We start from the raw sequence: 12,860 nt of genomic DNA, 5'->3' as shown, positions 1-12,860 counted from the left end.
GGAGGAGCCGCAGAGTGGGGAACGCGGGCTGAGACCCGGCAGGGGAGAGCAAGGGTGCGGGGGCCGGGTGTTGGACCAGAGAGGGCGGGCTTTACCTTCGTCAGAACGCCGCTAATGCCATCCACCTACTGATTTGCATATCCCCATTCCTTCACCTGCTAGCGTCACCGCCAGGAATGGGAAGTGTAAACTCCCAGCTCCGTCGGGTTCGGCCTCGAGCCGGAGAAGACCTTCCCGTAGGCCACCGAGGGCTCGCTTCTTCCTCAGCCTGGTCGGGGAGCCGGAAGGCCGGCTCCGGCAAGCGAACTACAACCCCTATGTCTCCCCGCGCGGAAGGCTGGGTCCACGCTGAGGGAACATGGGGGTGTTCCAAAGGTGCCTTAAGAGAAAAACAAAACAAAACAAAACACGTACATCTTCCTCCGCTTTTATACCTTCACACAGGCCTCGCCTCCATCATCTGTTTTATTAACAGACCGTGCAGTGAAGCGTGTGGAGTCACTCTGTCTTCAGGCACAGCAAAGGGCAGGCATGGCCACGGCGCGTGGGCGCGAGGTCCTCGGGCCGCGCGCGGGGCGGAGCCAGGGGCGGTGGGGCCGGGACGCAGGACGGAAGTGTGCGAGGGCGGAGGGAGAGGCGTGAGTGGTTGCGGGCGCGCGCTTCCGGCCAGGGCGTCGACGTCGGCCGGCTGCGAAGGGGTTCTCCGCGGGCTCTCCGGCTAGCGCCTTACGCACCCCTCTGGCTCCGAGACTTTCAGTCTCCGCTCACCTCGCCGTAGGCCCTGACGACATGAGCAGCAAAGAAGGTGGCGTCCGCAGCGGCGCGGGGCTTTATTTATTCCAACGGGGAGAACCTCCATCCTTTTTGTTGGGTTTTCCACCGCTCTTCACCCTTGAGGGATGCCCGCTCCCTTTGCACGATCGGGGGGGCGGGGGTGGGGTCGGCCCCGCTGATTTCCCGGCCACGTGGTCCTGTTCACACCTCGCCCCCCCCCCCTTTTTTTAAAAATCCTCGAGTTGTGTTTTTTAATCTTAGTTCTGTAATTGCTCCACCTTGTGCCAGACCAGGGAAGCCACTGGTGGAGGCCCGGGTGAGTTGAGCCTCGGGTTTGGGGGCAGAAAGGCAGGGCTGATGCTCTGCCGTCCGCGGAGAAAGCCTCGGAGGCGAGGGCCCCGCGGGCGCCGGTTCGGAAGGAAGGGGCTAGCCGACAGGGACGCGCGTCAGCTCTTGGTGGTGGAGGAGCCTCTCCAACTTCTTTCTCCTTCTCTACGTAAGGCTCAGGAGGGTTCAGGAAAAGGAAGCATGACAATTTCCCACATAACCAGAGGAGAGAAGGGAAGGATGTTAACTCCTCTTCACCCGTGATGTTGGCCTTCAAATGTAAGTTCCCTGTGATGGAAGTTAGCGAGGGGCAGAGCACGGAGCGGGGGAAGCAGGATGGTTAGACGCGTTGTGCACGCACAGAAACAGCCGTCGGAAGGGAAGAGGTGCCTCTGCGCCTTTTTTTTTTTTTAACTTCTGGAGGTTTGCTGTGGTGCTGGGTCTGCCATTAAAGTCGCGATCACTCAAGTGTTGACCACCCCCCCCCCCGCCACCCCGGCAATTACAGTTCTGCAGGTAAACGTTAGTTATTTCATATCAGAAACCCGACGTACAAATAGGTATCCGCTGTATGTAAGTCAGGTGTATAAATACACACACATATTTAATTAGTTCACTTTTAAGCACGTGTTGGTTTTGTTTCCTCCACGAGACTTTTGAAGACCGTAGCACTTTGCGCAGAGTGGGGACTTACCTGTCAGTACATCGTCTACATGGTACGCAGATGCCATACGTATATAAGGTGTATGCGCATGTATATGTGTTAGTCGCAGACCTCCTTTTAACTGGCTCAAGTGGCTCCTCCTTTCAGAACAGATGAGCATAAAATTCTCCTTCCTGCCATCCTGGATCCACCCTCCTGTACCTTATGGTCTCTGTGATTCGGGAACCCGAGGGGGCCTGAGCTGTAGACTCTAGCTCCCACTTATCGGAAGGCTCGGTCAGAGCTGGAGGATCCGAGGCAATTGGCAAGTTAGGCCTGCCAGCAGCCGGCACTCCGTCTTCACCGGGAGCCGCCATGCTGCTACTCAGGTGTCCTAACGTTACAGCATCTGGCTTCCCCAGTCAGAGCGAGGAGGAAACCACAGTCTCCTTATGTCCTCATGATCATGCAGTCATTTTTGCTACATTTTGTTTGTGAGAAATGAGGTTTAAACGGAAGGGAATTAGGTTCCACCTTTTGAAGGGAGTCTCAAGTAATTCCGGGGCATAAAATTTGAAAACCGACACGGCATCTACAGGGTTACTCGGAGGTATGAAACAACTTGTGATTGAGTAGAGAGCCCGTTGATAAAAACGCCACTCACAGTGGAAAAACTGCACTGGGTCGCTTATTCCCCATGTTTACACTTTGGTATTCTATACAGAGCTGCTTGTTTCCAAGCATATGTTGCTTTTGTTGTTTCTGTCTGACTTTTCACACATAGTTCTTTAAGCTTGAAATTGCTTCTAATTTGCCTCCCGCATTGTTCATCTGGTGAACTGTGGTTTTCATGACCTAGCTCAAGTGATCTTCCTTGGAAGCCTTTTTGATTTTTTTCCTCAAGCAGATTTATGGATAGACGTTGCATTTATTCATTATCCATTCATCTGTTTAGTTATGAAATATTTATTGAGCATCTACTCTTCTAGCCTGTGTTAGTAGTGAACAAGAAAAATATGGTTCGTGCTTTCCTGAACCTTTATGTATATTTATTATGTATTTTTTTATTTGTTTACATCTTTGTCTCTTACTGGACTAAGCTCCTTGAAGATAGGAATCGTCTTATTTCACTTTGTATTCATAGTATCTAATTCACAGAGGTCATTAATATTTATAATAAATAATGAAAGCTTATGATTATCTTGATATATTAGGCAAAATACCAGCTTAATTATTATCTCAGTAATAAAAGAGCAGATGTATTTGGTCCTTGTCAACCTGTTAATTTGATTAATAGTTTATTCAAGTTCTGGGGTTTTTCTAATTCATGCAAAATACATCTCTGAAAAAAAAAAAAAATACATCTCTGTGCTCCCTACAGATTAGGCAGTTTGCTAGGTCGTTGGCATGGCAATGCTTCTGAAATAAAGTGGTGATTAAGAGTTAAGTGGTTTATGGGTATTTCAGTGACTGGGGCTTGGAATTCAGAAAGTTGATGTCCTTAAAAGTTATAAACTTTTACTTAAAAAAAAAATCCAGGTTTTTGTGGAGGGGAGATAATTTTGCATGTAGTATGATTTTTGAAAAAGTTATGTAACTTAAGTAGTTGGAAGTAATTTTTGTAAGTGTCCTGTGATAATTCTGTGATAACGCTCTCATGTTTACTAGATGAGGTTTTTTTTTGTTTGTTTTTTTACAATATGTACAACTTACTGTGAGGATGTAAGTAGTAAAACCCACTTAAAGCATACCTGTGTTTAAAGAAATAGTATTTTGGTTACCAGTAGTCTTTGATTTCCAGCACTTTAAAAATGAATGAGATGGTATGCTCATTTTTTTTTTAAATTTTTTATTTTTTATAAACATATATTTTTATCCCCAGGGGTACAGGTCTGTGAATCGCCAGGTTTACACACTTCACAGCACTCACCAAAGCACATACCCTCCCCAATGTCCATGACCCCACCCCGGTATGCTCATTTTTACAGAGTAAATAATAGTTGCTTTATTGTGCCTAATGGTGTTGTTTGATAGGCTTGAAGCATAGAACATGCATTCTTATGGTTGTAATAATGTGTTAGCATTTCAGCAGGAACTTGATGCAAGACATGACAAATATGAGAGACTTGTGAAACTTAGTCGGGATATAACTGTTGAAAGTAAAAGGACAATTTTTCTCCTCCATAGGATTACAAGGTGAGTAAATATCTTTAAAATTTGTTACAGTTGCATACAGTTTGATATGTATTGCAATAGTATTTTGTAATTCTTTATACCTCAGTAGACAGTAACTAGCTGTTAAAATATTCTGTGATTTTTTTCTTTAAACCCTGGGATCAGAAGATGTTAGCAGCAAGTAAATTTTTTTTTTTTTCTTAAGAGAGTGAGCCATTGTGAGCTGAGGGGGAGGGAGGAAAGGGAGAGGGAGAGAGAATCTTTTTTTTTTTTTAAGATTTTATTTATTTATTTATTTGACAGAGAGAGATCACAAGTAGGCAGAGAGGCAGGCAGAGAGAGAGAGGAGGAAGCAGGCTCCCTGCTGAGCAGAGAGCCCGATATGGGACTCGATCCCAGGACCCTGAGATCATGACCTGAGCCGAAGGCAGCGGCTTAACCCACTGAGCCACCCAGGCGCCCGAGAGAGAATCTTAAGCAGGCTTCATGTGCATCATGGAGCTAATGTGGGGCTTAATCCCACAACCCTGAGATCATGACCTGAGCGAAAATCAAGAGTCAGACACCCAATGGACTGAGCCACCTAGGCATCCCACTAGCCAGTAGATTTTAAAAAGTATTTTAATCAATATAGGAAGGGAAAGTTATTTTCAGAGTAGATAGGGATTTTGTGTTAAGATCCCTCAGTGATGTAGATATTGTTTGTGTAAATATTAAATTTCTAATGGTTTATTAGAGCCTGTTACATTAAAGCTTTCTTTGGATGATACATGCAAAATTTTAGTGTTAGATCAGTGTTAAATCTGCTTTATTTATCTTCCCATTCAGTGTTCAACTCATTGCAATCTGCTTTTCCGCCTCACAACTATTGTGATTGACCTGTTACCCTCATATTGCTTAATCTAGTACATAGTCTTCTTATTCTACATTTTATAGCATATGATTGCATTAACTGCTTAATTGTTTTTGGGAACTTCCTTTTTCTTCAGCTCTGAGGCATCTTTTCTTTGAAATTTCTTTCTGTAAGAATTTTTCATTTTATTTTTCTAGGTAGTCTCTGTATATATCCTGGATTCCTTGGTTGCAAATAAAAGAAACCAGCTTATGAGGCGCCTCTGTGGCTCAGTTGGTTAAGTATCCAACTCTTGGTTTCGGCTTAGGTTATGCTCTCAGGGTCAAGAGATCATGCCCTATGTTGGGTGTGCACTCAGTGTGGAGTCGACTTGAGATCCTTTCCCTCTCCCTCTGCCCACCACTCCTCTGCTGTTGACGTACATGTGTGTTCTCTCTCGAATGAATGAATGAAAGGAAAGAAAGAAAAAGAAACCAGCTTAAACTACTCTAAGCAGAAGAGGGAGGCAGATTATAAAGATTCAGGAGAATCTTATGAATACAGCTAGGTATCGCTCTCTTCCATCTTTGCCTCATTATTTCCTTCCTGTTTCATTTAATTGGCTTTCTTTGCTTCTCTGTTTTACATGAGGTTAGGAAGTGCCCACCCGATAACTCCCCAAGAGAGACTCTTGTTAAAAACTACAAATGCCTCTAGAAGGATTTACAGTATGTATTTTATAAAGTGTTTAAGTAAGTCCAGATATAATTTATGGTCTTTTTATTATGAAAAATATTACCGGGGGCACCTGTGTTGCTCAGTCAGTGAAGTGTCTGCCTTCCGCTCAGGTTATGATCCCAGGGTTCTGGGATGGAGCCCCGCATCTGCCTCCTTGCTCATCGGGAAGCCTGTTTCTTCCTGTCCCTCTGCTGCTCCCTCTGCTTGTGCTCTCTTGTGCTTGCTCTCTCTCTCTGTCAGATGAATAAATAAAATCTTTAAAAAAATATTACTGAAGTATTCTATTCACTCATTGACAGTTTTTTCCCATTTATAGTTTTTAAGATGACATACTAGTGGTTTAATTTTTATTGTTTTATTTATTCTATTAAGTGGAAGTGTATTTGCCATACATAGATTTATTGGAATGTGGGGCTGTAAACATTGTATTATCACCTGACTCTAAAATTGGTTTTTGCTTATTTTTTTAATGGGTTTTCAGCTTACATTTCTGAAAGATTTTAAGTTATTCTTGAGCTTGTATTATGGAAAGAAGCAACACTGTTTTGACTAATTATGAACACTTTTTCAATAAAAGTTGCAATTTTGAAAGAACTGACATCAGTATTCAGCAGTTTAAAGAAATAATAGAACTGTGACAGGAGATCTTAATATTTTAGAAAAAAACCATATTGTATGAAGTCATATTTTAAGTATTTCTCCACCAAAAATGTGCATTGGTATTATAGTAAACTTAGAAAGTAGTAATTTTTAGGAAAATAATAAATTGTATAAAAGTAAAGATACTGAATGAAAGAAGTCAGTCACAATACCAAAAGATAGCTACCGTCAGCAGATTTCATATTTCATACACAAATTTTATGTATGTGTGTGTATATATATATTAAAAAAAATTTTTTTAAAGCTCTGTGCCCAGTGTGGGGCTTAAACTCATGACCCTGAGATCAAGAGTCGTATGCTCTACCAACTAAGCCAAGCCAGGTGCCCTTGATTTTAAATATTTTTAGTAAAATAGGATTGTGGTTTTAAGTTAGAGGCATCCAGATACAATATTTATTTAGCCCTGTGTTCATTGATATTTAGATTATTTCTTTTTTTAAAAGATTTTATTTATTTGACAGAGATCACAAATAGAGAGGCAGGCAGAGAGAGAGGAAGGGAAGCAGGCTCCCTGCTGAGCAGAGAGCCCCACGCGGGGCTCGATCCCAGGACCCTGAGATCATGACCTGAGCCGAAGGCAGAGGCTTAACCCTCTGAACCTCCCAGGTGCCCCATATTATTTCAAGTTTTTCACTAACAAAGCATCTGGCTGATATTCTTAAAAGTTCCCAATATTTTGATTATAGTGCTCCTGATATGGAAGAGATACTGACTGAATCAGAAATTAAATTGGATGGTGTTAGACAAAAGATATTGCAAGTAGCCCAAGAGCTCTCAGGAGAAGACATGCATCAATTTCATAGAGCCATTACTACAGGTAAGTGTTGGTTCACTTCAGTGGTAACATTAAAAAAAAACAAAACCAATGTGTTACATGATTTACGTGTGAGTTGCATGAATTTTAATTGACACTTGGTGAAAGGTTATTGGGACTTTGGAATAATAATTATAAAGATAACCTAGAAACATTAATTGGCTTTATTTTTCCAGTTATGTAGAATAGTCATTGATAGATTTTAATAAAGTCATTGAAAAAACAGACCTAACAGAAGGAACTTTATTTATTTATTTTTTTAAAAGATTGATTTATTTTATTTATTTGACAGACAGAGATCAAAAGTAGGCAGAGAGGCAGAGAGAGAGAGAGAGGGAAGCAGGTTCCCCGCCAAGCAGAGAGCCCAGTATGGGGCTCGATCCCAGGATCCTGGGGTCATGATCTGAGCCGAAGGTAGAGGCCTTAATCCACTGAGCCACCCAGTCGCCCCAGAAGGAACTTTATTCTTGAGCGTGTAGGGTGTATTCACACAGGGAACATCTCACTTCCCAGTATGGGTGTATCTCACTGGTGACTCTGATATTCAGCTTAATTAGGCTCATAAAAAAGATGTATCACCCAGCCAGGTGGACCGAACATCTTGTGATGTGACTCCATACTGGAATTTCAGGATAGTACTGGGTTTATATAAATACAAATCACTTTATATATATACAAATCAGTCACATAAATATATAAAGTGCTTGGTTCTTTTCATCCTTTTCTTAATGTGAGTTCGTTGATAGGAGAGATACCAGATAATTCAAAAAGATAAAGTCAGAGGTTGATTCATATTTATAGAAGTATATGAAAGTTCTCTGTTTCTATCAAATAGTTGATTCCATTGAACTCTGGATGTTTCATCATGAGAATTGAATTTATGTGATACCTGCTCAGTGTGTCCAGTTTTAGTGTGAACATTTATAATTTCAACTTGTTTTGCAGAAATGTCAACCTGTAGAATATTCAGATGTCTTTTGTTGTTGCTTAGTAATTATATATACAGTTGACCCCTGAACAATGGGTAAAGGTTGGGGGTGCTGACTCCTCCCACAGCCAAAAATGTACATAAAACTTTTGACTCTTCCAAAAGTTAACTGCCAGTGACCTCCTGTTGACTGGAAGTGGTACTGATAATATGAACAATCTGTTAACACGTATTTTGTATATTAAGTGTATTTACTGTATTCTTAACAGTAAAGTAAAAGAAAATGTTCCTAAAATTATAAGGAAGAGAAAATACATTTATAGTACTAAACTATATAAAAAAATTGACATATACATGGATTATTGCAGTTCAAACCTGTGGTGTTCTGGGGTCACCTGTTATTTTGTGTGTGTGTGTGTGTGTGTGTGTATTTATTTATTTTTTTGCTGAGGTATAACTTACTTATAAAGTTATATTAGTTCTAGGTGTACATTGAATGTATTGTGGAAGGATCACCATAAGAAGTCTAGTTAACATCCATCACTATACATAGTTACAGAATTGTATTTTTATGATGAACTTTTAAGATCTGTTATTATTGTTATCAACCATAGTTGCCATGCTGTGCATTACATCCCACTTTTGCCCACCTTCAACAACCACCCAAAATGTCTTTTAACTAATCAGTAAAACCAAGTTAAGGCTGGAGTGTGTTATTTGAAACTAAAGTGAAAACTCAGTTGTATGAAGAGTCATTCTGGTACATTTCCAAAAGTGATCCATTCCCATCATCATTTATTATTTATTATCAGAGATTTGTTTTTTTAAGTAATAGCACACATAATAAACAAGGTTTAATGAACTGTTTGTGCTGTCACGTGGCAAAACCTTGGACATGACAGGTTTGGCAGGGTTGCGAGAGAACATGTAACTGCTGTTGAGAAGGGTGAAGGGGAAGCTAAAATAAGCCTCTTGAAGAAAACCTGAGAATATATACGTGATCTTGTAGTAGAAAAGATTTTTTTTGAAAGGACACAAGCATTAACTGATAAAGGAAAAATGGATCAATTGGATTTCATTAAAATTAAGACGTCATTTGTCCGAAGACCATATTAAAGTGAAAGGGCAAGCCTGAGAGAAGACGCATGCATACCTTGGATAAAGGACTCATGTAGAGAATTTATGAAGAATTCCTACAGATCACCAAGAAGACAGGCAATTTTAAAAATTGGACAGGGGTGCCTGGCTGGCTCAGCGGGTAGAGTTTGTGATTCTTAATCTCTGGGTCATGAGTTCAAACTCCAGTTGGGTGTAGAGATTGCTTTAGAAAAAAATGGACAAAAAACTTCAGTGGGCCTCAAAATGAGTATTCATATGGCTTTTTAAAAAGGCATATGAAAAGATGCTGAACATTATTTACTGGAGTCATGCAAAGTAAAGCCAAATGAGATACCATTTACTCATCTGCAAGATTAGATTATAAAGACTGACAATACCACTTTAAAAAAAAAAAAAATCTTTGGCAGTATCTAGCTAAAAATATGTGTCTACTACATGATCCCTTCTGGGTATGTACGCAATAAAAATGAGGCTTATATCACCAAAAGACATGCAAAAAAGCTGGTAACAGCTGTAGTGATAATATCCTAAAACTGAAAAATGACCCAAGATGTCCATCAACAGGAGGAAGGATAAATAAATTACAATATATTTGTACAGTGTAATAGCTGTATAGCAAATAAAAAATTATAAACATGCATACCAGCATCTATGAATCTCACATACATTCAGTTGGGCCAAATAAGCAGGCCCAAAGGAGTATCTACTATATAATTCCATTTAAGTGAAGTTGAAAAAGAGACAAAATTAATCTAAGGAGCCAAAAGGCAGGATAGTGGTTATCTGGGAGTGGAGGTTGGGGGCAGGGGTTATTGATTAGAGGCATGAGGGAACCTTCTGGAGTGATAGAAGTGGTTTTGCATTTTTAGCTGTGTGATCTTCAGAGTGTGCACATGCTTAAAAATTCACTGAGTTACACATGTAAGATTTATGTACTTCATATAAATTATAGCTTTTTTTTTTTTAAATAAAGTCACTATTGACAAATTCTTAGTTCCTTTTCCCAGAGTGTTTCTTTGTATCAGATCATATCAATAATCTCTTTATGGTATAGGGGTGCCTGGCTGTCTTTAGAAGAGCATGTGACTCTTGATCTTGGGGTTGTGATTTCAAGCCCCATGTTGTGTGTAGAGACTAGTTAAATAAATAAAACTTAAAAATAAATCTCTTTGTGGCAGTCTTGTGGTGAAAATAAGTGCCATGTTCAGTGAAAACAGCTATGTCATTCGTATTGATGATATTCTTTGTCAGAATCCTTTTGATGAGGTTTCTCTTGGGTAGCCTGACATTTCCACTTGTTAGGGCAGATTTTTTTTTAAGATTTTATTTATGTATTTAACAGAGCAAGAGCATGTGCACAAGTAAGGGGAGTGGCAGACAGAGGGAGAGGGAGAAGCAGCTTCCGGCTGAGCTGAGCAGGGAGGCTGACGTGCAGGGCTTGATCCCAGGACCCTGGGATGATGACCTGAGCCGAAGGCAGAGGCTTTAGCCCACCGAGCTACCCAGGTGGCCAGATCTGAAATTTTTATGTGCCTCTTCTAGTGGCAGTGGATTGGGAAGGAGGTGAGCTTGAACATCCAGCCAGTTCCCCCTTGTTAGTTCTCAGGGTTGATTGGAATCCAAAAGTGGCATGTCTAGGCTGCAGGTATGTTATAGATCTTTTCAGGGATATAGATCAGGAGTGGTATTGGGGTTCCTGTAGGCTCTTTCAGAAAAGCATGTGACTATTGATCTCAGGCTCCTGAGTTCAAGCTCCATGTTGGGAGTAGAGATTACTTAAGAAAAATCAGTAAGTAGGAGCAGTGGTGTTACCATTTCTTGATACGTGAGTATTACACTGCCATGAGGAATCCTGGGGACATTGCTGCTGTTTCTCCCCATGAGCTGGAAGTAGCTTGAACCATACTAGAGACAGATCAGTGGCAGACGTACATTTCAGTCAGAGTGGTCCTGCTACGTATGACTGTGTATGCATGTATAATCCAAAGGGCCACTGGTGGGGAGCAAGTTGGGTCTCCCAGTTTCTAGAAGGTCCTTGATCTGAAGAGCAGTATGATCTAAATGTCTTACTGCGTCAAAGTGAACAAATCCCATTCTGTGGCTTCTAAGTATCCCATCAACTTGGGTAACTAAAGGCAAGAGTTTGAGTAACTTCCATAGCTTGATTGTTTTTCTGTCACACCATGCAATAAGCTTATCTTATAAAAACTTCATGACAATGTAATACATACAGTAAAAGGTGGCTGTAGTAGTCTTCACTTTTGACTTTAGTCCATCCTTAAAAAACTTTCGTAGTTCTGGAAAAACTGGTATATGTTCCTCACGATGTTGGTGCTTTGTCATATGATGTGTCTAGATTAAACGTCTCAATTCCGTATTAGTTCAAGGTTAAGTCCTACCAATCCTCATAACTTAAAGTTCTGGTGGGACAATGTTGATTTGCTTTATTTCTCCCAGTCATCTGTTTTGTATGTTCTTTGTGAGTAAAAGGTAAGGAAAGACTTTAAACAAGACCGAGGACCATATGGGTAGTGACATAAAAAGAAACCTAGAAAGTTGCTCTTGGCTTTTAGAACAAAATGGAGAAATGAAGAAAAAAGACAAAGGAACATTTCATTGAGTCAATAGAATATCACTTAGGAAGGAGACATTGCACTATTGGAGAGAGTTTAGATAGGGCATTAATAAAATGGAAGCAGGTTTCAGATTTTCTCTCTTCAGTGTATCATTGAGGATTTTTGGAAGCACCAGTTCCATTTTAGGCTTTTATCTGTTTTTTGTAAGTTTTTGTGAAGATTGCTTATTCATGGTTTAAAAATTTAAGGATTCCCTGTATCTCACTTTTCTCTAGTTAAGCCCTTAAAACAAAATGAGATTCTTTAAACCTAAACAATAAAGTTTTTTTTTTTTTTTTCTCCCTTAAAGTTAAGGAATAAAGCAGTTAGATAAAGAGGTATCTGGGACTTAAAATTTTGCTGACAGGTATTTTATTTGGTAAAATAAGGTTACTTATAATTAGAGTAGCATTAACAATATGATGTTTATGAATAGCTTGCTGCTTGTAATTGTTAAATGCTTGTTTTGGTGTTACTCCAAATAGTTGTTCTTTTGACTTGAAGATAAAACAATTCTGGCATTGAACTAAAGGAGTTCTGTGCTTTTCCTCATTAAGAATAGTGCTAATGGCACGCAGAGCATTTCCCTAAGGGATACTTGTGTGCGCTCAAACGTAGAGTATTCTCCTAATAATTGAACAACAACAAAAAGTTAGGTCTGTTTTCTACACATTTCTTATCGGAGTAGATTACAGATTGTCCCAAGGGATGGTTAAACAAATGAACGAATAATTAGTTGCTTGAAATAAGTCACTTAAAAAAATGTTGGATTCTGTCATGTTTTTGTTTTGTGTTTTTCTCTTGTTGAAAAATTTACAGTTGGGGGAAAATGTTCTTCATCTCAAAGAAAAAAAAATTTTTTGTTTAGTTTATTATCGCTCTGATAATGAAAAAAATTATTTAATTTTGAGATGTTTTGGTGCACATAACTAAGTTCAGACCCTAGCTAATATTTTAGTTCTCCTATTCAGGAATGTGAAGGATGGTTAAGTGGATATTTTGGGCCACTTAGACATTTTTTTTAAGTTGTTATTCTTTATGACCTTTGCAATATCTCTAAGTTATAGATGTTACTCTTACTGCTAAACAGGTGGGAAAATTGAGTTACACAGGAGTTAAGCAACTTGCTCAAAATAAACTAGTAAGTGGTACCATTGGTTTCTTAACACATGGATTTAATTTAATCTATTGACTTTGGAACCTCACTCCTAGTAAAGGGTTAGTCTTACTTTAAG

General features: G+C 39.9%; 1 protein-coding gene across 1 annotated transcript in view; it reads left to right on the top strand.

The window, feature by feature from the left end:
- Window positions 1–628: 628 nt before the first annotated feature.
- TSNAX (translin associated factor X) overlaps window positions 629–12,860 on the top strand; it is a 34,544-nt gene continuing 22,312 nt past the window's right edge. The window contains exons 1-4 of the mRNA XM_044239362.1: window positions 629–805; window positions 1,276–1,380; window positions 3,826–3,940; window positions 6,836–6,966. Of these exons, the coding sequence (XP_044095297.1) occupies window positions 790–805; window positions 1,276–1,380; window positions 3,826–3,940; window positions 6,836–6,966 (367 nt within the window). The 5' untranslated portion in view covers window positions 629–789. The remainder of the gene's footprint in view (window positions 806–1,275; window positions 1,381–3,825; window positions 3,941–6,835; window positions 6,967–12,860) is intronic.

The sequence above is a fragment of the Neovison vison genome, chromosome 2 (genome assembly GCF_020171115.1).
Source record: "Neovison vison isolate M4711 chromosome 2, ASM_NN_V1, whole genome shotgun sequence".
Lineage (NCBI taxonomy): Eukaryota > Metazoa > Chordata > Mammalia > Carnivora > Mustelidae > Neogale > Neogale vison.
Note: the sequence above shows the minus strand (reverse complement) of the source record. Positions and strands in the feature narration are given on the sequence as shown.